The sequence below is a fragment of the Macrobrachium nipponense genome, chromosome 15 (genome assembly GCF_015104395.2).
Source record: "Macrobrachium nipponense isolate FS-2020 chromosome 15, ASM1510439v2, whole genome shotgun sequence".
Classification (NCBI taxonomy): domain Eukaryota; kingdom Metazoa; phylum Arthropoda; class Malacostraca; order Decapoda; family Palaemonidae; genus Macrobrachium; species Macrobrachium nipponense.
In genome coordinates, this window is record NC_087208.1 from 62,964,327 (window position 1) to 62,986,095 (window position 21,769).

The window sequence follows — 21,769 nt, forward strand, 5'->3', positions numbered from 1 at the left end:
GGCGGGGTAATGGGTATACCACCTGGCCAGCCCCACTCGGTGTGCCGCGAGTTTTGAAATTCTGTCGGACTTCAGAAAATACAGCTATATATATATCTGTCAGGTAAGTGGCATGAACAAAGATGATTGGGGTCCTGAGTAGCTCACACCAAGGCTTCCAAGCAAGAAGGAGTGTAAGACGACCAAGCCTGAGTCCTACTTTCCAAATTGTTGAACCCACGAATGAGATCAACAACTTCCGAAAAGGAAGACAAACTCCTGTGTGTCTCCCTCCTCTTGCTCTGGCACCGGAGACTGACAAGAAGGAGGGTGTGTAGGCTCTTCTAATGCGCCTTCTTCGCCAAATTAACAGAAGGGTTAGTAGCCAAACAGTCCGAAACCCCTACTAACCTGTCTGGGCTGGGTCCAAGCATCGGCCTCCAAGACGGACCCACTGTAACACTAGGCACATCACTTACCTCAACAGATGACTCCAGATGTCCATGAATGGTCACGGGCGCGGCGGCCGTACGTACGTGAGATGGGGGGGGGAAACTCGAACACTCGAGATTGACGGAGAACCCCTTATATTCGAACTTTTGGAAGCACCAGTGAGAGAGGTAGGCAAACACTCCAGCTGCACCAACTCCGTGCTCACTACCTTCGACCTCTTGACAGGCGCCTTCAGGTCTTTACGGCGACGAATAGGCCTTGGAGAAGAAGGAGCACTAACATCACGTGCACGGGCAGGGGAGGTTGCAACATGCTCGCGGTGTGCAAGGACGGAGGGGGGGCTGTTGCACGTACGAGATACGAGGCCGAGGGCGAGGCAACCCCTGCAGAACACACACCACTAACACTGCCCGAAACCCCGGCACTCTCGGGAACACGTCCGTGTTGTTCCTCCCTCGAAGGCAAAGAATGGGCAAAGTCCTTAGCCTTCCAACACTTGATACGCCGACGAGGCATAGAGGGGGAAGAGGGAGATGAAGACAGCACTAGTTTCTTATGCCCACTCTTCTCGGAAGGCGGGGACGAAGCAACACGTTTCCTACCAGTCCTCCCAACCGATAAGGCAGCCAACTTCACATCCAACATAGAGTCCAGCCTCTGAAGCACTGCCTGGCATATGACCTCAGACTAATGTGCCAGAGAAGGCTCCGAAGACAAGGAAGGGAGATGTTACGAACTGGGCAGCAGTGATGGCGTCGCGGCTAAGCGAGGCGGATCAGAGGAGATGACTGGGAGATACGTCATTGATGAGAGTGACACCACAAGCGGCAGTGACATCACGGCTTCCCCTCGGTGCGAGGGGGAGAGACGCCACTGGCGGGGGAATACACAAAGATGGACCCCGTGACGTCATCAACGGGGCTGACACCGCAGTGTCACTCCGACTCAAAGCGGCGGCAGACACTGGCGGAGCAACACAAGATGGCCGACTGCTGCCACCTGCGAAGACGGAGCCAGGAGGAGGGGGCATGGCCTGGCCAGATCGGGAAGGGGGGGTGCGAGCCTCCACAAAATGCGCTAGCAACCCCTCCAAGGACGGGGTACTCCCTAGCCCAAGCGTCTTCCAAATCGCCGCCATTTTGGACGCCTTCGACACTGGAAGAGAAGAGAATGATGAAAAAACCTCACCCTTCTCAGGAGCCAAAAAAGCTCCCGAAGAAGAGGGGGCTACATTACAAATATTACCCTGGCGACCTCCCGATACTTCCATCGACGAATCAATGGAAGAAAAGGAAGGAGATGCCGGGACAACGCTACTATGGGGGTTGACTACTGCGGAAGACGAAACATTGGGGATAGGAGCAAAGCCCTCCCAAGTAGGAAGAGGAAGAGTGGAGACTCTCCGATGTTCCCTCTTACCATAAAACTTCCTCCACTGCTCCTCAGGCCATGCCCGGCATTCCATGCAAGGATTCGTAATAGTACAAAAATTTGAATGACACCTACTGCATGTGATGTGGGGGTCAGTCTCTGCCGAAGCCAAAAAACGAGAACACAGAAAACCAGGAACTCTGGGCAACATATGCTGACGCCGAGGAGGTGCAGAAGAAGCCATAATACCAGAAAAAATACACACACACTAAAGAAACGAAACGGGCAATGAACCGGAAAATAAGGCCACGAGAGGTAAACACAACTCTCGCCCAGGCGGTTAAAGAAAAGACTGGTGTAGATGAGCGGTCCTTGACCACTCTTCACCCGATCTATGCACGAGTTGCCAGATATCACAAGATTCCTTGCTTTCATCTGCTTTTAACTGGATCTAGCTAGGCGCTAGAAATTATCGTATTCTATTGTTAAGACCGAAGGTCAATAACAGCTAAACCTCACTATGTTTAACAGGCAAGACCCAAAGGCTCTGCCATTTTGATGCAGTACGTGCCTACAGGTACAATGAATTTATTTGGGAACATTTCCCTGTCAAACAATTTGAGCATCTCATATTATGTAATGGGTTTGTAGTAGAATAAATAGTCTTTCTTAACTCAAAAATAATTTTACTACACCATATTAGAGAACCCAAAATCCTTTTCTTACATCCCTGACTTCCAGATTTCTAAGATAAACATTCTCAAGTCAAATATAAAATACTTTTTAAAATTTAAAGCTATAGACTACAACATGAATTGGTTTCATCATAAATATTTCACTCCCATTAATTACCCTTTGGTCACATACCTGGACAAAATGATCACCATCCTCTTTATGAAGCTCAATAAGCACTGTGGCCGCATAAGGTGGCGCTATGTTGTTAAAAACTCCAAGCCCTAACATAAGAGTTGCCAAAGTAGTATCATGAGCAGAGTAAACATACATTTTCTGCTTCTCTAATTTACCATCTGCTTTTTCCTTCATGTGATTTCCAAGTTCCTTTATGATCGGACCTAGAACAAATGTCAAGAAAATTAAATTACTTGAAATTTTCATAACATTCCTATTAACTCAAGTACTTAGTTTGGCAAAGCTAGCAAATGAATTAATTTCACACATACAAAAAGAGGTCTGAATAATCTAAAAGCTAAAATTCTAGTCTCACATAATTGGACATAAGTAAACCTGCTATGAAATCAATATGCAAGCATCATTAAAAGTATTAACCAAAGCAACTTTAGCAATAAATTACTTGCTACACACCAGCTCTAAGTCGTTTTAGTTCTTCTGACAGGGCTACAATCTCAAAGCTAAAATCTGACAAAAGTTTCATGTGCTCCATAACACCACTGGTCCACTCAGGAAGTGAAAAATTGTAGAGAGCCTGTAAAATCACAAAAAAGGTCATGAAACTGATTAAAGAAAGAATTAGGGCACAAATTAAAGATAAAATATTGTAGAAACATAAAATATGAAGCAATAGCATTAGCATTCTAATATCATCATCACTAATTTTCATGAATGCATTAAGAATTAGCAAATATTGATATGAAAAAAGCCTATGGGCCATTAACTTGCACAGCAACCTTCTAAAGAAAAAGAAGTCCATATGAGAAGTCAAATCAGGATTGGAAAAAAACAAAAGAGGTGAATCAACAAATATGTATATAAACAGCCTTAAGAAAAATAAATCTACTAAAATATTTAGTAAACCCGAGAAAAATTCAAACTACGTATACCTATATAATCTCACTTATTACAATAAAGGAAATCAAATTATACAAATATAAAGTCTAAAATTAAAAAGGTAATGTACATTTTTCTCAAGACTAATCTCTTTCCCTTAATCAAGATTTGTTCTAGAAATACTGAAAAAAGACAATAGTACATAGTCACTGCCACATACAAACTCTACACAATCAAGGACAAATTTCCTATATGCAGCAGTTTCATTGACAGTATGTTAAACTCCATACAAACTGAGCCATTCACCACAAATAAACACACAAGTATCTTGGATGGACTTTCCATTTAAATATGATATTGTTAGTATACAATAAAGTTTTGTACATACTTACCTGGCAGATATATACTTAGCTTACGTCTCTGACGTCACGACAGAAAATTCAAAACTCGCGGCACACGCTACAAGTAGGTCAGTGATCTACCTACCCGCCACTGGGTTGGCGGGTGTACCCAGTGGCGGGTATAAGAACCAATCCCCCTTTCTTGTCAGATTTTTTCTTCCACCTGTCTCCTGAGGGGAGGCTGGGAGGGCCATCAATCGTATATATCTGCCAGGTAAGTATGTACAAAACTTTATTGTATACTAACAATATCATTTTTGTACATGAACTTCCCTGCCAGATATATACTTAGCTGATTGACACCCTTGGTGGAGGGAAAGAGACATACACTCACCTAGAAAGTGGGGACAACACATGTTAAAGGAATAAAAATATACCCTTGGTTCTTACCTGATTTAGGCAGAAGACTTCATAGTTACTGTCTATTAGTCTGCATTGCCTAAAGAGTTACAGCGAGGGCGTGACCTATAGCTGAAGAACTCTTTGGGTCTACCAATGGGAACTGAGTCCACTTACTTGGCAGAATCCAAAACAGGGTCTGGTCAATGGGGATCAACCCGCTTACATGACAGAGCCTATCACTACCAAATGCAAGGAGCCTTCAAGCACAAACCGATCACCTAACCAATTACAAATATTAATATACGAAAGAAGGAGCTGCCTCCTGCAAACCTCCTTCATACAACCAAAAAAACTCAATACCAAAAACTAACAGGGAAAAAGATTAAAAAGGATGTGTTTCAGCTCCCTGCCCCAGCACTGAAATCCGACCGATACGTAAGGGCCTAGCCCAAAGCACTTTTCATACGTAATCGTTACGTCTTTTAAGGTAGTGATTGGAGAAGACTGATTCACACCTCCAAAAAAGTCTGGCCTTCATGGGTTGGTTTTTTGCAATTGACATATTCTTCTTGAAAGCCAAAGACGTCGCGATGGCCCTTACTTCGTGTGCCTTGACTTTCAGAAGTCTAAACTGTTCCTGATTGCACGATGTGTGGGCTTCTCTAATAACATTCCTGATAAAGAATGAGAGGGCCTTTTTAGATAAGGGCTACTGGGTCCTTACCGAGCACCAGAGATTGCTTGCATTAGCCCCAAAAGAAGTCTTCTCTTCCTCTGAAGATAAAAATGATATTGTTATGATACAATAAAGTTTGTTCATACTTACCTGGCAGATATATATAAGCTGTATTCTCCGAAGTCCGACAGAATTTCAAAACTCCCGGCACACGCAGTGGTCGGCCAGGTGGTAGTACCCATTCCCGCCGCTGGGAGGCGGGCGTAAGGAACCATTCCCATTTTCTGTCAGATTTTTCTAGTGCCACTGTCTCCTGAGGGGAGGTGGGTGGGCACTTGATTATATATATCTGCCAGGTAAGTATGAACAAACTTTATTGTATCATAACAATATCATTTTGTTCACGAATCTTACCTGCCAGATATATATATAGCTGAATCCCACCTTTGGAGGAAGGGGGAGACAGATTCGATTTTGGGAAACAATTTCATATATATGATTGATATTTTGGTTCCTTAACTGTTAGCATAGCTGACTTCGTGAGTACCGTCACCCAAGTCTGCATCTGCTTTACTAGAGACTCCAGCTAGGTAGTGACCTGTGAAGCTGTTGAGTTCTAGAGGATCTGTCAACGGGGCGTGACCACAATGCAACTAGATCCTATATTATAGACCTCCAATTTCGGTACTGCATTCCTAGAGGTGCCAGCAAGGACGTGACCTGTGTAGCTGGTGCGCTCTAATGAACTGTCACGGGGAGCGTGACCACAATGTGACAGATCATATAGGTGTTGTTTAGACACCGAATGCTGTTAATGCTTCACTGGAGGTGCCAGCAAGGACGTGACCTATGTAGCTGGTGCGCTCCAGATGATTTGTCAATGGGGGCGTGACCACACTGTGACAAAAACATTTTACCTACTATGAGGGCGAAGCAAAAACATTACCACCTGACCTAGCCTATCTGGTTAAACTTTGTAAAACCAAGGCTAATGGAGGGAAGGCCGCCTAAGGCGGCCTACCCAAGACCACAAAAAACTAAACACCTACATAAACATAATAAAAATAAAAAATAAAAAGAAATAAAATTAAAAAGTCCAAACTAACATATTATTTTCTAAAAGATAGGAAGAGTGCTACTCTCTGTCCCCAATATATTGTCTGCTGCGACATATGGGAACCCAAAGAGTAGCAGTTCTCGCATGTAATCCTCACCTCCCGAAAGGTAGTGAGAGGCAAACACTGAATTACTACGCCAAAATGTGGCATTCAAGATGTCATTGAGTGCCCATGTTCTTTTGGAAGGCTACCGACGTAGAAATAGCCCTCAGTCCATGCGCATTCACCTTCAACACTTCTATCACTGTCTTGACAGGATGAATGCACTTCCTTGATGGTGCCCCTCAAGAAAAAAGCCAAGCATTCTTTTGACACTGGTAACCTTGGCTTCCTGACCAAACACACAAGTTATCAGAAGGACCTCTTATAAACCTTGGTTCCTATCTTTTCAGACGGAGGGTTGACTTCCTAGCTATTGCTTAGGAGTCTGCTTCGTCTCAAGAGCCTCAGCGAGGATGTGACCTATGGGTAAGAGTTCTTGCGGGTTTGCCGATGGGGTCTTATCCACTTACTCGGCAAAGCCTAACTGGCATTTTGTCAATGGGTGCTAAATCACTCATATGACCATATACCTATGCCTATTAGCATAATTAAGGAGCACAACACCGATCCCGATCACCTGATCCTAACACGAGGGTTAGCGCTTAATTTTAAAAAGAGTTAAACTAAAAATTAAACTCACTAGTTAAAGGATCAGTGTCGGCTCCCTATCCCAGCAACGTATCCGCAGACACGAACCAACCAAGAGAAAAGGATCTCTTGTAGGTTGAATGACATCCTTCGTGTAACGGGAGGTCAACACAGAATTGCATCTCCCGTAAGTGACAGCTCATATGTCCTTTATGACATATTGTTATGGAACCAAGAAGAATTCATAAAAGCTCGCATTCATGCATAGGTTCAAACGGACTGGACATGAGGAACCTCAGAACTACATCCAAGTTCCAAGACGGCAACTTGGTTGTTGAACCTTCATCGTTTCGAAAGATCTCAAGAGATCGTGAAGGTCTCTGTTGTCCGCCAAGTCCAGGCCTCTGTGCCTAAAGACAACTAAAAGCACACTCTTATAACCCTTGATTGTAGAGACTGCAAGTTTTAGATCCCTTCTCAGAAAAGGAAGTCAGCAATCTGGCTCACAGGTCGTGGTGGAGGAAAATGCGTTCTTCTTGCACCAACTCCTGAAGACTATCCACTTCGATTGTACACTGCGTTGGAAAACGCTCTTCTTGCACTGGCGATAGCTTTCGCCATTGACGTATAGAAGCCTCTCGCTCTGGCCAACTTTTGGATAGTCTGAATGCAGTCAGACTCAGAGCGAAGAGGCTTCTGTGGTACCTCTCGAAGTGGGGCTGTCTGAGTAGATCTGTCCTTACTGGAAGCGTCCTCGGGAAGTCTACTGCAAATGGGCCATGGACCTCTGTGAACCACTCTCTCGCAGGCCAGAACGGGGCGTGAAACAAAAGTCATTCTTGTTCCCTTTCCTTCCGACACCGCAAACTTTCTCATGACTTCCCCTAAGATCTTGAACGGGGAAAGGCTGTAAGGTTCCCTGGCCATCCCCGTCCAGTCCCAGAGAAGTGTGTCTATCGTCACTGCAGCTGGGTCGAGTACTGGGGAGCAGTACAGTGGAAGCCTCTTCGTTCTGGACGTCGCAAAGATATCCACGAGCGGACGTCCCCATAACCCCCACAGCTCTTGGCATACCTCCAAAGCAGAGTCTACTCGGTTGGCAGAAGTTGACCTAGTCTGCTGAGGAGATCTGCCCAGACATTCTCTACTCATGCTACAAACTTCGTAAGGATCATGACGTCCAGTGCCCTTGCCCACAGCAAGATCTCCTTTGCCAGAGCAAAAAGGGACTGAGACTGTGTTCCTCCCTACTCTTCAACGTACGCCAGAGCTGTGGTGTTGTCTGAGTTGACTTGGACTATTCGACGAGAGACTTTTTCTTGGAAAAACTGGAGAGCTAAAAAGATGGCTGCCATTTCCTTTAGGTTATGTGCCAGGACACTGTTCCCCTCTCCAGGTGCCTGCCACTTCTTTCCCCCTAATGATGCTTCCCATCCCGTGGTGGACGCGTCGGAGAACAAACACTAGGTCGGGGCTCTGAAGCTTGAGAGACACGCCCTCCGACAGCTACACTGGATCTAGCCAACATTTCAAGTGATGTTTTACCTCTCCTGAAATTTCCAAGATCATGTGTAGATTCTTGGTTTCTTTCCAATTGTACTGGAGAAAAAAAATGTAACGGTCTGAGGTGCAGTCTCCCCAAGGAAACAAACTCTCCAGCGAGGAAATGGTCCCAGTTAGACTCATCCATTCCCCAACCGAGCACGAATCTTCCTTAGGAAGGCTAACACTTTGTCTAAGCCTTGCTGCTGACGTCCCTGGGACGGAAAAGCTCGAAAAGCCACTGAATCCATCTGAATCCCCAGATACACGATGGATTGGGTTGGGATCAGATGTGACTTTTCGAAATTCACCAATAAGTTCCAGGGACTTCACCAACGATTAAGTTGTTTGAAAATCCTTCAGACACCGCGTTTGAGTGGAGGCATGAATGAGCCAGTCGTCCTTCGAAGATAACAATTGCGAAGGAGGAGACTGAGGGGCCGCAGGCTGAACTATTCTTCAAAAGAGGCTCAAAGCCATCGAACCAAGACCTCTTCTTCTTCTCAACTGACACACGTTCGGGAAGATGGTAACCGTGCTCTCTAGACAACCTCTGGAGAGCTGCATGAAAACTAGAGAGCAAGGCAACTGGCGAAAGAGCGGAACGAGGAGAAGGAGAAGGGACTGCCTGTACTCTTGATTGGCAGCCTATCATCCTTCCTCTCACGATGTGGCTTTTGCCTTTCTCACTGCAATCAACAAAACAAGTTGTTGTTGCAAAGACACAATCATCCTTTTCGATGGAGAACATTCCTTCTCAGGCAAAAGGCTGATCCTTTGAGAAGACGATGGGGCGAGGGGAAAGCCCTCCTCCTTCTCACATGGGACCGCCAAGGATATATCTTAGGTGCGACCGAAGCGCTCAAAAGCATACTCATCGGAAGACGTCCTCTCCGGTGAAGATCGGAACACATTAGAAAAGAGAGAGGACGTGAAGCGTCCCCCTCCCTGAGACCCTACATCATACATCTCAGCTCTCTTTTACTGCAGAAAGTCTTCCAATTGCCCAGGAGAGACGACTGCAAAGCAGAAGGAAGCTAACGGACGAGAAGCGTCCCCCTCCGAGGAACCAAAGACGACGGCCGCCTGTGCGACCTATATCGTCTTCGTTCTCCTCAGAGGGAGCGAGACCCTCCGAGAGTTCCAACTCCTGCGCGGGGGGAGGACGTCTCTGAAGACTAAAGTAATCTTTCAAGATTCAAATTCTATGAGATTATGAGCCATGACATCACCTATAGACGAATCTTGACTATGAGAGATGTTCAGAATCATTTCTTTCGATCATCTATGCTATTCCAGTTTTTCTCGCAGGAAAAACTGTAGAGGTGTGAATTTCAGTCTATTCAGGGAAAACAAACTTCTCCAGCGAGGAAATGGTCCCCTGCAATTCATTCATTCCCTCACCGAGCATGTTTCCTTCCCTAATAAGGCTGCGTTTCACTTAAACAGGAGTAATTTGAAGACACTGTAGAAGATTGTTCATTTGTCTTCCTAAAAGTCTCCTTCCTGAGATCCATTACTATTCTCTGATTCTCGGCGAATGTCTGAAGAAGCATTACGTTGTGCGTCCATCCAAGCGTCCTGCAGAGCGTCGCGCTCGGCGCTTTCGTATTTGGCTGCGGAAGGAGTCCCCTTCATAATCGAGCAAGGGACGTCTCGGCGAACTAATTGACTGCATCTCTTGCACATCATTCTTGTTTCGAGGGAAATCATGTGTGTTATGCCGCCGTAGACTCGGACAGAATTCTGTTACCATGCGGTAAACAGAACCGAAAAGGTCTAATACTATATATACATATATACATACATACATTTATACATATATAACCATATATATATATATATATATAATACCTATAATATATATATATATATATATATATATATATTATACATATACACATATATATATACACATACTACATACACAAATATATATAATTTTTTTTTTTTTTTTTTTTTTTTTTTTTTTTTTTTTTTTTTTTTTTTTTTTTTTTTTTTTTTTTTTTTTTTTTTTTTTTTTTTTGAAAAAATTCTCGCAAAGTGAAGATGTTTCAGCCATGTATGCTAGAATTCCCTTCAACCCGAGGCTAAGGCCGTGATTGTAGGGTAGAAATACGGTTAGTCCGTCAATCCCGCAGGAGAGAGAGAGACGTAACCTACTGCGCATAGCAGACAATCAGATGGAACTGAGCACTGGCATTACGCATTAGTGACAGCAGACTCTGAGAACGTTCGTCGTTCTCGCACTGCTCTGCCTGAGTTGCACCTACACCATTCTACGAATGAATAGGTTTACTATCATTATAGAGCAGAAACCAAAATCCATCAAACTAGTATATTTAAGCGAAACTGAATTTGCTAAATATAAAAGGCTAACTTGGTATTGTCATAACAATACCTTAAATGTTTAAAAATAGGGAAACCGGCAACCCCTGAATAGTTGCAGGGAGAACCGATTAAATGTAATAAGAATAATCGTACTCTCGGTTGTCCTCCGTAGGAGTAACTATGGTATGAGTATATAACTTGAACCATACAACAGTTTGATAGTAATATGACGTAATATTACTATGATACAACATCGCTTGTTCACCTTTACCCGGCAGATATATATATACATATATCTGACTGGTAAGTTTTATGACAAACGTAGAGTATTTTAGACACTTGGACAGCTACCTCCCTACTACATTCTGCCTCACCGAGGTAGGGAGAGCCATCACGCGGTAGTGTTTTGTCAATGAGAAATTATACGCTTACGCGATAGAATGAACACTCATGGCATTATCACTATTCTTCACTACACTACTATAAACTTTCCAATGCAAACATGATTCCAGGCTACGCAGAGATTTAAGAATCACAAGATAGGGTATTACCCTCCAAAGACACTATTGTAGGGCCGAAGGCATCACGGTCTTTGGAGGGATAAATTCTACTGGACGGGTAACTTGTGTTACCACGCCTGGAGGAAGACCTCCTTACACTATCACGTTCTAGTTTACGTACCTATGATTCATAAGCCTTCCACGCAGAATCAGACATATTTTCACACTCGTTGCAGCGCTCATCAAACATACAAAACATGTTTCCTACAATTCGCGCACACTGTATGAGGGTCTACCGAAGTTTTCGGTAGCCTAACCTTGCATTCTTCCACACAACATACTCTGGCCTAGTCGAACTAGATCCAGACATCGTAAGTTTAAGGAAAAATCAAGCCAAAATAAAAACAATCCACAATTAGCGTATGCCTAACCACCGATCCTAATCAAATAACCAAAAATCAATCGGGATACTCAAGTGACCAAAAGAGTTCCAAATCCAATGACGGAGGTGCAGAAAACACTTGTTGTCTTGCACGGTGGCGACAGAAAATATCGACAGAAAATGGGAATGGTTCCTTACGCCCGCCTCCCAGCGGCAGGGAATGGGTACTACCACCTGGCCGACCACTGCGCTGTGCCGGGAGTTTTGAAATTCTGTCGGACTTCGGAGAATACAGCTATATATATCTGGCAGGTAAGATTCGTGAACAAAATTTAAGGCTTCTAACGGGCAAAGAGATCTCTCCTCTTGTCCCAACTAAGGAGGATAAGCTTTTAATTTCGAAGCTCCTGGGCCACGGTGAAGATGGGTTTTCATTCTTGGCCAGGAAAGCCGGAAGAAAAGAGCAAACCGCGGAGCCTCCTTGGAAACCTACCTCACCTTCTAGAGCTTGCAGCTCGCAGACTCTCTTCGCTGAAGCTAACGCACAGAGAAAAAAAAGAGTCTTCATCGAGAGGTCTCTGAACGAAGCTGTATGGGGAGGTTCGAATCTTGAGGACCTCAGGAAGAGCAGTACGACATCTAGATTCCAGCTAGGGAACTAAGCAAGAGGTTCTTTTAACCTTCTCAAACGACTTGATTAAATAAAATCATGAAGGTCCTTATCTTCAGATATGTTTAATCCTCGTGACGAAAAACTGAAGAAAGCATGCTCCTGTAGCCCTTGATGGTAGACTACTAACCCGCATTTTCTCTCAGGAAGAGAAGAAAATCTGCTATCTGAGTCACAGAGGTACTGGAGGAGGAAACTTTATGAGTCCTGCACCAACGTTGAAAAACAAACATCCCACTTCGACTGGTAGACCCTGGTGGTGGAAGGTCTACGTGCATTGGCAATAGCACTTGCAGACTTTGCCGAAAAGCCCTTAGCTCTGACGAGACTCTTGATAGTCTGAATCCAGTCAGACTGAGAGCGGGGAGGTTCTTGTGAAACCTGTCGAAGTGGGGCTGTTTGAGCAGATCGACTCTTAGTGGTAGGGATCTTGGAACATCTACCAACCATTCCAGTACCTCTGTGAACCAGTCGTGGGCGGGCCAGAACGGAGACTATCAAGGTCATCCTCGCTCCTTCTGAAGCTGCGAACTTCCTTAGCGTTTCCCCTAGAATCTTGAAAGGCGGGAACGCGTAAAGATCTAGGTTTTTCCAATCCATCAGGAATGCATTCTATTGACACTGCTCTGGGTGGCCGCAGTATAGATCTTGGGGAGCAGTATAGATCTATCCTCGCATTCCTGGAGGTCGCAAAGAGATCGAGATGGGGCCTGCCCCACGTCTTCCACAGCTCCTGGCATACATCCGAGTGCAGAGTCCACTCTGAGGGAAGGACTTCATTCCTTCTGCTTAGCAGATCTGCTCTGACATTTCTATCTCCCTGTACGAACCTGGTGAGGAGACTTATCTTCCTTTCCTCCGACCACAGGAGGAGCGATCTCGCTGTCTCGTACAGGGAGAAAGAGCGAGTCCCCCCTGTTTCCGAATGTAAGCAAGGACTGTGGTGTTGTCCGAGTTGATCTGAACTGACGTTTCCTTTACGAGGGGTTCGAAGGCTTTGAGAGCGAACCAAATCGCCGTCAGCTCTTTCCTGTTGATGTGCCAGGACACCTGATCCCCCATCCAGGTGCCTGACACTTCTCTCGACCCGAGAGTAGCTCCCCTACCTATGTCGACGCGTCTGCATATAACACTAGGCTGGGGTTCTGAACTTGCAAGGAAAGGCCTTCCTTGAACAGGAGAGGGTCTAGCCACCAACGGAGATCCTCCTTTATCACTTGCAAAATCTTGAACGCAAAGTCTAGACCCTGAGATCTTCGGTTCCAGTTCCTCGTCAGGAAGAACTGTAGGGGTCGAGGTGCAACCTACCCTATGAGAAAGAAACTAATTGCTCCAGCGAGGAGAGTTTGTAACAACACTGATTCACTCATAACCACTCCCGCTTGTGCATACATCTTTCTCTAGAAAGGTTGCGAACCTTCTCCGAACATCGGGTTATCCTCTCTGGGGAAGGATACGCCCGAAAAACCTTAGAAGCCATCCGAATCCCCAGATAGATACGCTCTTGACTGGGGATTAGCTGTGACTTCTCAAAATTCACTAGCAAACCCAGAGAAGCTGCTAAAATGACAATTTGTCCAAAATTGCATTTTTCCTAACTATACAAACCTGAGGTCCTTTTACAATAGGAAGGTACTAGCGGCAGCTGGATAGGTCGTAAGCTTCGAACAAGGGGTTCGGTAGTTAACTGCTTGTCCGACAGGCGCGCGCGCGCGACTGGTAGGTAAACAAATCACTTTTGCTTTTGGCCCAAGCAAAAACTGCAGAGTGAGGGGTGGCATGAGGTGGGGCTATGTGTAAAAGGACCTCAGTTTGTATAGTTAGGAAAAATGCCAATTTGGACAAATTGTCATTTGTTCCGACACGGCATACAAACCTTCGGTCCTTTTACAATAGGAAGACTCACTTCTTGGTGGGAGGAATCTGAGTCTTTTGTGAACAGACTGGTGTTCGCCCAACCTTGGAATGCCTCCCTGGTCGTAAGAGCGAGGGAGGGATCCAAGCCTCTGTCCGATTGATGGGGTGTGCACCGCAGGATCAATGGTCAGACTGGACCAAGTACTAAGAGAGAGGCAAGCGTATCTCTTCGTACCAGCAAACAAGAACAAGTTCCTATTTGCAAGAGGCAACATAAAGTTATGGTTTGTCTCTTGTGGCATCCACTTCCCCCCCCTTGTAGGAGGAAGAAGGGTGGTGGATATTCGCTCCCATCCCTAGTGAAAGGGATAGGATGGGGCTCTGTCGAGTAGCTCACCGGCATCTCGTCCTTATCCAGCAAGGTGATGACCGTATCCCACCCTCTACACAGGTAGAGGGGGAGAAAAAGATAGGAAGAGAAGCCAGTCACTCTCTCATTCACTTATCTATTCTTACAGTCCACACCAGGACTCGATGCTGTTCAGCCTGCTAGGGTCTGGGTTAGCTAGACAAGTGTTGAGCAGCCACCACGGGTCCTAAGGAAAACGATCAAGGACCTGTGGGCAATATCCAAAAGGTAGAAGGAGGTGCCGGTGGTCTGGTTGTACAGACCCCCTGCCTTTCAGTACCTGCGCCACGGAGAAGTTTCTTGTGAACTCGAGGGAGTGTCAATTCTAGGTCATCTTGGTGCTGACGAAGAGTCTTCAACACTCAGCCTGGGATGTCGAGTTTCTTCAGAAAGCGCGGTCGCGCTTTCACAGGACAAAGCAGCATCTCCTTCGCATCGAAGGCGGTGAAGTCCATTAGGGTGAGGGGATTGTGAAGGACTCTAAACGATCGTCAGGAACCGAAGGGTTCAGAGTCTGCGCTACGAATTCGGTACGAAATCGAGCGTCACGAATCCCATCCCCTGGATGCCTTGACTTCGCAGGAAAAGTCATGCAATTACCTCAGAGGAAAAGAAGGGAATGGTCGTATGACCTATCCCTCTTCTCAACTTCGGTGATGTCCTGTACCCATACTGGTCTATCCGTCTGCAGCGAAGTTGTTGTTCTCGGTAGTGGATAGGCACCGACACTCAATGTTGGGTGTCGATGGTATGGGTACTGTGACAAGCCGTTAGGACGAAGAAAAGATTGTTATGGAACAACCGAACTAAGTCCACAGCGAAGTTCGTAACAGACTTGGGCGCTCTGACAGCTGCCGACTGACTGCGTTCGGTAGGAGGCAAGTTGTCCAAGCACCGAGCAAGTCACATGACCTTCGCCTTAAAAGGGTTATGCCAAGAGACTAAACAAATAATTTGTTCGTCACCGATGCCAGAAGGCAAGGTGATGACTCTCTTAAGGCATGTGCCCAACAGGCGAAAGTCACTTGCCTTCTAGAGACCGAGGTCCTTGATGGCAAGATAACTCATAGTATAGTTGATTCTCGGCTAAGGAGAAACAACACTATGTGTCGTTGAAGACGAAGGTGTACAGAAAATGCAACCTACGTCTTCACAGCTGAACCGAGAGAAGGATTCTCAAGATTCTGAACCTGTGCTACAAAAGACTGAGAACGCTAACCGCTATTCATTGCTGTCGGTGAGGATCGTAGTGCAATAAAAGCGGAGCGCTTTCCAGTAATGAAGACAGGGAAATACTGCCTGAAGAACTGCTCATGGGCTGAACATTTGGAAGTAGAGCTGTCAGGTCGGAGAGTAGGCGATGTCTTCTGACATATCTGTTAATTCGGGGCGAGCAATGAATAATTGCACACCTACGAATACGAGATATTTTGAAGACAAACTCAGATGTCTGCAAAAATCATTCGCATTATCGCGGTGCGATGCAGCGGTTGACTAGTACAGACTTCTGTTTACCGTGCGGTAAACAGAAAGATGAAAGAGTCCAAGAGATATCTCTGTTGAAAATTCTCGCAATGTCGAAGGCGATGAAATCGAGCGTCACAGCAGTAGATGGTCCTTCATTATTGCGAGAATCCCCGTTAATCAGAGACCTAAGTCCATGATTGTTGGGCAGAGATACGGTTCGTGGTGGCAATCAAACCAGGGGAGAGAGAGACGTAACCGACCGTGCATCTCCGAGACCTAGCTGATACTGAGCCGCTATCAGGCAGTTCAATACGCAGTAGCTCTCGGTGACTCGTCATCCTGAGTTGCCAGGTAATCCATATTCCACGAAGGAATGCGTTCGGCTAGAAACCATCGAGCATAAAGAATACGCTCGAGCAATTATATTTAACCGAAACGGATTTCGGTAAATACAAAAGCTGATTTGGTGTTGTCATGGACAATACCAAGTATCTAAAATCGAAACTGATAAACTGCTGGGAGGTTGCAGGCAACCCCGAGTTGCAGTTCAATCAAGATACAATTCGTCTCGGTCACAAACCGTAGAGTTAACTACGGTATGCGCCTACCCCCCGGACAATTCAACTGTTAAAAGAATCATGTCGCGAGGGTAATATACGTAGTATATTTGTAGGTTCTGTACCACGACCTCCATCCTAAATTCTTTTCCCTGAGGAATGAGAATAAGGATTGGAGATCGACCACCTTCGTTCTCTAGTCAAGAGAGTGAAGGAGAAGTCTTTCCCAAAGGAAAGCTTCAATGGTGAACAGAATACCGAAGACGATAGTTCAAGCCAAACTGGAAGTTCCCGTTCCGTTCTTCTCTATTCCAGGTTAAACGCCTACTGTGAGATGCTCTTCTTTCAGCAGCAGTCTTCTTCCAAATGCTAGAAATTACAGGAATTCGAGCATAAGCGAGGTTCCCGATTATCGTGTAACAATTATCGGGGATTCTCGCTCACTTTGGACCGTGGTCTCGCCTAAGTGGAGATCGTAAAAAACTTGAACACTCTGAGTGCGCTAGAAATTCCGTAGAATTCTAAGCACTCTGCGAAACCCCCACCGAATTCGTCAAACGATATCGGCTGGTGGTCCTCTCGATTCCCGTAGGAATCGAGAAAGGGGCAGGATCCCTCCTCAACAACCGGGGCTTACGTCAGGTAGGACCCGAAGGTCCCCCCGGTAGCGCAGCCCCTAACGTGGGATCTTACAGAGAAATCTCTGTAGGATCCCTCCCCTTTCCCTCGTAGCCGTAAGGAGAGAGGAATGGGGGAGGAATTGGATACTGGCTCGCCTTCCCAGCGGAACTAGCAGTTGGAGAAGAAAAGGAGCAGCCATCGCCTTACGGCGATGGCCTCTCAGAGCCTGGGAAAACGTATCGTCAGGAGAAAACGTTTTCCCCCACCGAGGAGGGTTACGAACTCATACTGTAGGTAAGGGTCTGCCGCCATTGTGAACGTCGTCTGGGTGGGGCTGATCGACACCTGACAGGAGAGAGCCGATACCGTCCTCCGACTCATTCCAGTCCTCGTCGAGGTCGAAACCTCCGGAGGACCGAAGGGGTATTCAAATACGGTGTCCGAAGACACGTAGAAACGCCTCTGTCGCAGTAGAGGAGGTGAAGTAGCTTGTTCGGACCGGCCAGAACTGAGAGAGCCTTCTTGTCGGAGACGAGAGACTACTGGTTCAAACACAGTCGGCAAGCTCGTCGCGGCAGACCCACCGTCGATTTGGGTTCCCTCTCGTTGGCCCCAAAACGACTCGAGCCGAGACGTGGCTCTGCTGGTGGGAGCGGCGATCCTTCCCCGAGGTCGTTGTGCTGACGAATCAGCGACATAACCTCGGCAAAGTTCCTCTAGATCTCGGAAGTCACAGCATCTTGCAGAGTGGGACCGTTAAGCCCTTCGAACAAGAGCATATTCCGAGAACCTTCCTCCTACGAAGGGGGAACAGCGACAGCCCTCTCGGTCTTCCCCATCCACTTGCGCATACGTCCTGGCGGTCCAAGAACCGTGCCTGGCACGTAGGGCGTCGTGGTGGGATCATGAGGGGCGCACCCTCACGATCACTCCTCAATACCTCGCTCCTCCCGGTGTAACCCGAGGATGTTGAAGGTACGGGAGAGGCAGACCTGACGCTCCCTCGTCGCTCGCTGGCAGAACCAGCAGGCTTGGAGGGCTGCAGGCGATCGTCAACCGCGGTGACGATCGAGCTGCAGGCCTGGTCGAAACCGTCTCGCTGTGAGAACGGCTGGACTGAGCACAGCGGCCCCGATCTCGAGTGTCAGAAGAGTTGGTGCTGGTTGCCGTACCCGATCGCTCTCGTGAGAGCGACGGTCAGGCGACCTGCAGGTCACTGTCACAGTGAGACCGGTGCTTGTCCTCACGGCACGTCACGTCGCTGGTTCCAGCCGTGGCTGGCACCGGCGAACGGGAGGACCTCTTCCCAGCCTCAGCCCGTGGCCGGTCGTGGACCGTCACGTCCCCGGGTAGCCAGCTGTTCGCCGCGAGAGTGAGAGCTGGTCTGGTGAGAGTCGCGTGAGCGGCTGTCACCAGTCTTCCGCCCCGTGCCGTGAACCTGACGCTGAGCGGACTCAGAGGTCTGGTTCCTGGCTGCACGGTCGCTGGTAGGCGACCGTACACTCGGTACCTCCCGCGAACGAGAGGCCGAGACGGACCCTGATGCAGTGGCAGAACCACTGACACCAGGCGAGGAAGTACCGGTTGTTTAGCCGGTACCCCTTCTGGTCCCCGTAGTCTTCTTCCTTGCGGAAGAAGAGACGGGCCCCGCTCCCGAAGGAGCAGGAGGACCAGCGGAAGGTACCCTCCCGTCCCACCGAGGTGAGACGGGTCCCGAGAAGCTCCCGAGGGAGACTTCTTAGGAGGGAGGAGGCAACCTTCTTCTTCCTCGGCTGTGAAGCCTTAGAAGTCGAAGGGGAAGAGGGCGGCAGCGACGACGATGAAGAAGATGAAGACGACGACGACGACTTCCTCCTCTTCTTCGCTGTGAAGCTTCCGAAGTCGAAGGGGAAGAGGGCGGCAGACGACGACGATGAAGAAGGAAGGACGACGAAGGACGAAACCTCCTCCTCCTTCTTGTCCCTTCCTCAGGACAGACGAAGATCTGCTACCCAGGGCGGAGCCGGGGCTGCTGTAGCCGAAGCCACAGGGCCCGGACGCACCTGTACAGACAGACCAAAGTCTGGGTAGTACCACCACGAACAGGGACGACATCAGCAGGTATGGGCATCTCAGGCACAGCAGGCACAGCCAGCACAGCATCGGTAGGGACAGCCGCGCGCACGGCAGGGACAGCCAGCGCAGCAACGGCAGGGACAGAGCCGCAGCGAACGGCAGGGACAGCCAGCGCAGCAAACTGCATGGACAGTCAGCCCAGAATCGGCAGGTACGGCAGGCAGCACCGGAAACACAGGAAGTGGAGCAGCAGCCAGCAACATCCTGGTACCGGCGGCAGGTCCAGGGGCGAGCTCTAGGGCAGCGGAAGTGTGGTCGCTGCAGCGCGGCAACCACGAGCGGCGGCGGCACGCCCCCCGCCCTCTCGGTACGGCGAACGGCACTTCACAGCGGCTGTAGGCAAGACTGCTTACCACGTGAGGCGAGTACACCAGGTGAGGAGGGACGTCGTCACTGGAGCGTGGTCACCACTCCATGGGTGACCGCAGTAGGCCCAGACATAGAACCGCAGCCCCTGGACACTAGCACGCCCTGCAAATGGAAGGACGCCCATACCTCACCAAGGTCCACCCTCGTGGCAGTAGCACCTGCGGAAATAACAGTAGTAGCGATTAGTGGGGGGGAAGTCCCCGTCGCGCGGGGGGTGAGCCCTCTCCGAACGAGTGAAGACCCCAAATACAATTGTACATCGGGCACCGAGCGCCCTCCCCCAGCGCTCGACGGATCGGGCGAGGAGAAGAACGCCGATAACCTCCCCCCCCCCAAGGGGAAGGGCCATCTGTGGGAGCTGAACGGGGGGGGGGGGGGTTCTCGTTCCCACCCCCGCACAGTACCCATGTACCAACAACAATATAAGAGCCGAGAGCAATCGTGCCATCGGCCCGAATGCAAGGGCATAAGGATCAAATCCCTGACTGAGCGGAACTTGAACCAAATAAATATTGATGCAATCAATAATAAGGAATAAAATGAAAAAGCATCTTGCATTACGATTCATTTCACAATGAATAAGGGCTCGGATCGAGCGCATTTGCGCCCTCGGTACCGAGCGCAAGGGTAAAAGGATCCATTCCTTACCTTTATGGATCAAGGTTTATGGAAACCTTGATCCATAATGAATTGATGCAATCAAAAAAAAAAAAAAAAAAAAAAAAACATATGAAAATTGAAAAAGAATACTGCGCTTGCGATTTCACTTCATACAAATAAAAAGGGGAAGGATCAATTCCCGGGAAATAGCGGAAACATTGATCCCAATAAACAATGCAATCTCAATAAAATATGAAAATGAAAAAGAACTGTACTTGCGATTTCACTTCATTCAAATAAAAAGGGGAAAGGATCAATTTCCGGGTAAGCTCGGAAACTGATCCAAAATGAGTATTGCTACAATCAAAATAAAATATGAAAATGAAAAAGAATACTGTACTTGCGATTCCACTTCCATACAGAATAAGTTCCGTGCCGAGCGCATTCGCTCGGTAACGGGCATACAGGTCAAAAAAAATATAATGAAAAGAGCACTTACTTACGATTTTCATCTACACATTTCCAACCCAAATATACGCTCGGAGCGAGCGCTCCCGCCCTCGGCACCGAGCATACACAATACGAGGATCATTTCTGGGAAAATGAATTCCCGCACTTACGCCCTTCAGTCCCGGCACTCGGGTAATCGGAGGGCGTGGTGAAACCAAGATCCTTTAATTCACACTTGAATTCAATGGAAATAAATATGAAATGATTGTATTACAATTCAGTTTCACTATAAATAGAAAAAGAAAAACACAACCATGCGAAAGCAACGACGATGAAGCGGGCAGAGAGCGATGATACACGTCCACACGCCAGCAGGCCGAAAGCAAAACAAAAGTGATTGTTTACCTACCAGTCGCGCGCGCGCGCCTGTCGGACAAGCAGTTAACTACCGAACCCCTTGTTCGAAAGCTTACGACCTATCCAGCTGCCGCTAGTACCTTCCTATTGTAAAAGGACCGAAGGTTTGTATGCCGTGTCGGAAACAATTCAACGTTAAGCGAAGGTCCTCCAGACATTTGTCTCCTTCGACTTGGCCTGATTAGCCAATCGTCAAGTAGAGGGAAATCCTCACTCCCTCGAGATGACGGTCTTCCCCTTCTCCTCCTTCGAGACCAACAATCGTCGAAGTTCTTGAGAGCCTTCTTCATCGACACTGTCGGTTTCATCTTAACAACTGAAGACTTCTTCGATGTATTAGTCGTCGAAAATAAGGACGGAGGTGACGGAGGAGCAACGGCCGAAAGAGACTCCCCAAAATCTTGCAAGAGGAGGTCGGTCAATCTCTTGTACGAAGACACTGAAGCATCCTTGGGCAAATCTTCCTCAGAATCCCAAGATGACGCTTGGAAGATTCTACTGCAGGAGAGTTCTTTTCCTCGGAGCGGCCTGTCGGAGAGCGCCACTAGGCGAGCGCCTACTGAGAATGTCAACTGGAGGAGAGCTCCTTACAGGGAGAGCGCCACTGGAGAGCGCTACTTGGAGAGCGCCTACTAGGAGAGCGCCTACTAGGAGAGTGCTACTGAGGAGAGCCTCCTAGAGGGAGAGCGCCTACTAGTGGAAGCTCGCCTGTCGGAAGCAAAGTTCATGTCCACAGATGAGCGCCTGGACGAGGGAGAGCGCCTAT

The 21,769-nt window shown here is 47.7% G+C and overlaps 1 protein-coding gene across 4 annotated transcripts in view; it reads right to left on the minus strand.

Moving 5' to 3' along the window:
* The window catches only part of LOC135195013 (prostatic acid phosphatase-like), a 113,065-nt gene that overhangs the window by 25,309 nt on the left and 65,987 nt on the right, over window positions 1-21,769 (minus strand). For all 4 annotated transcript variants that reach the window (XM_064221288.1, XM_064221287.1, XM_064221285.1 and 1 more), the window contains exons 5-6: window positions 3,127-3,247; window positions 2,671-2,876 (exon numbers count right to left, since the gene is read on the minus strand). In XM_064221288.1, coding sequence (XP_064077358.1) covers window positions 2,671-2,876; window positions 3,127-3,247 — 327 coding nt within the window. The remainder of the gene's footprint in view (window positions 1-2,670; window positions 2,877-3,126; window positions 3,248-21,769) is intronic.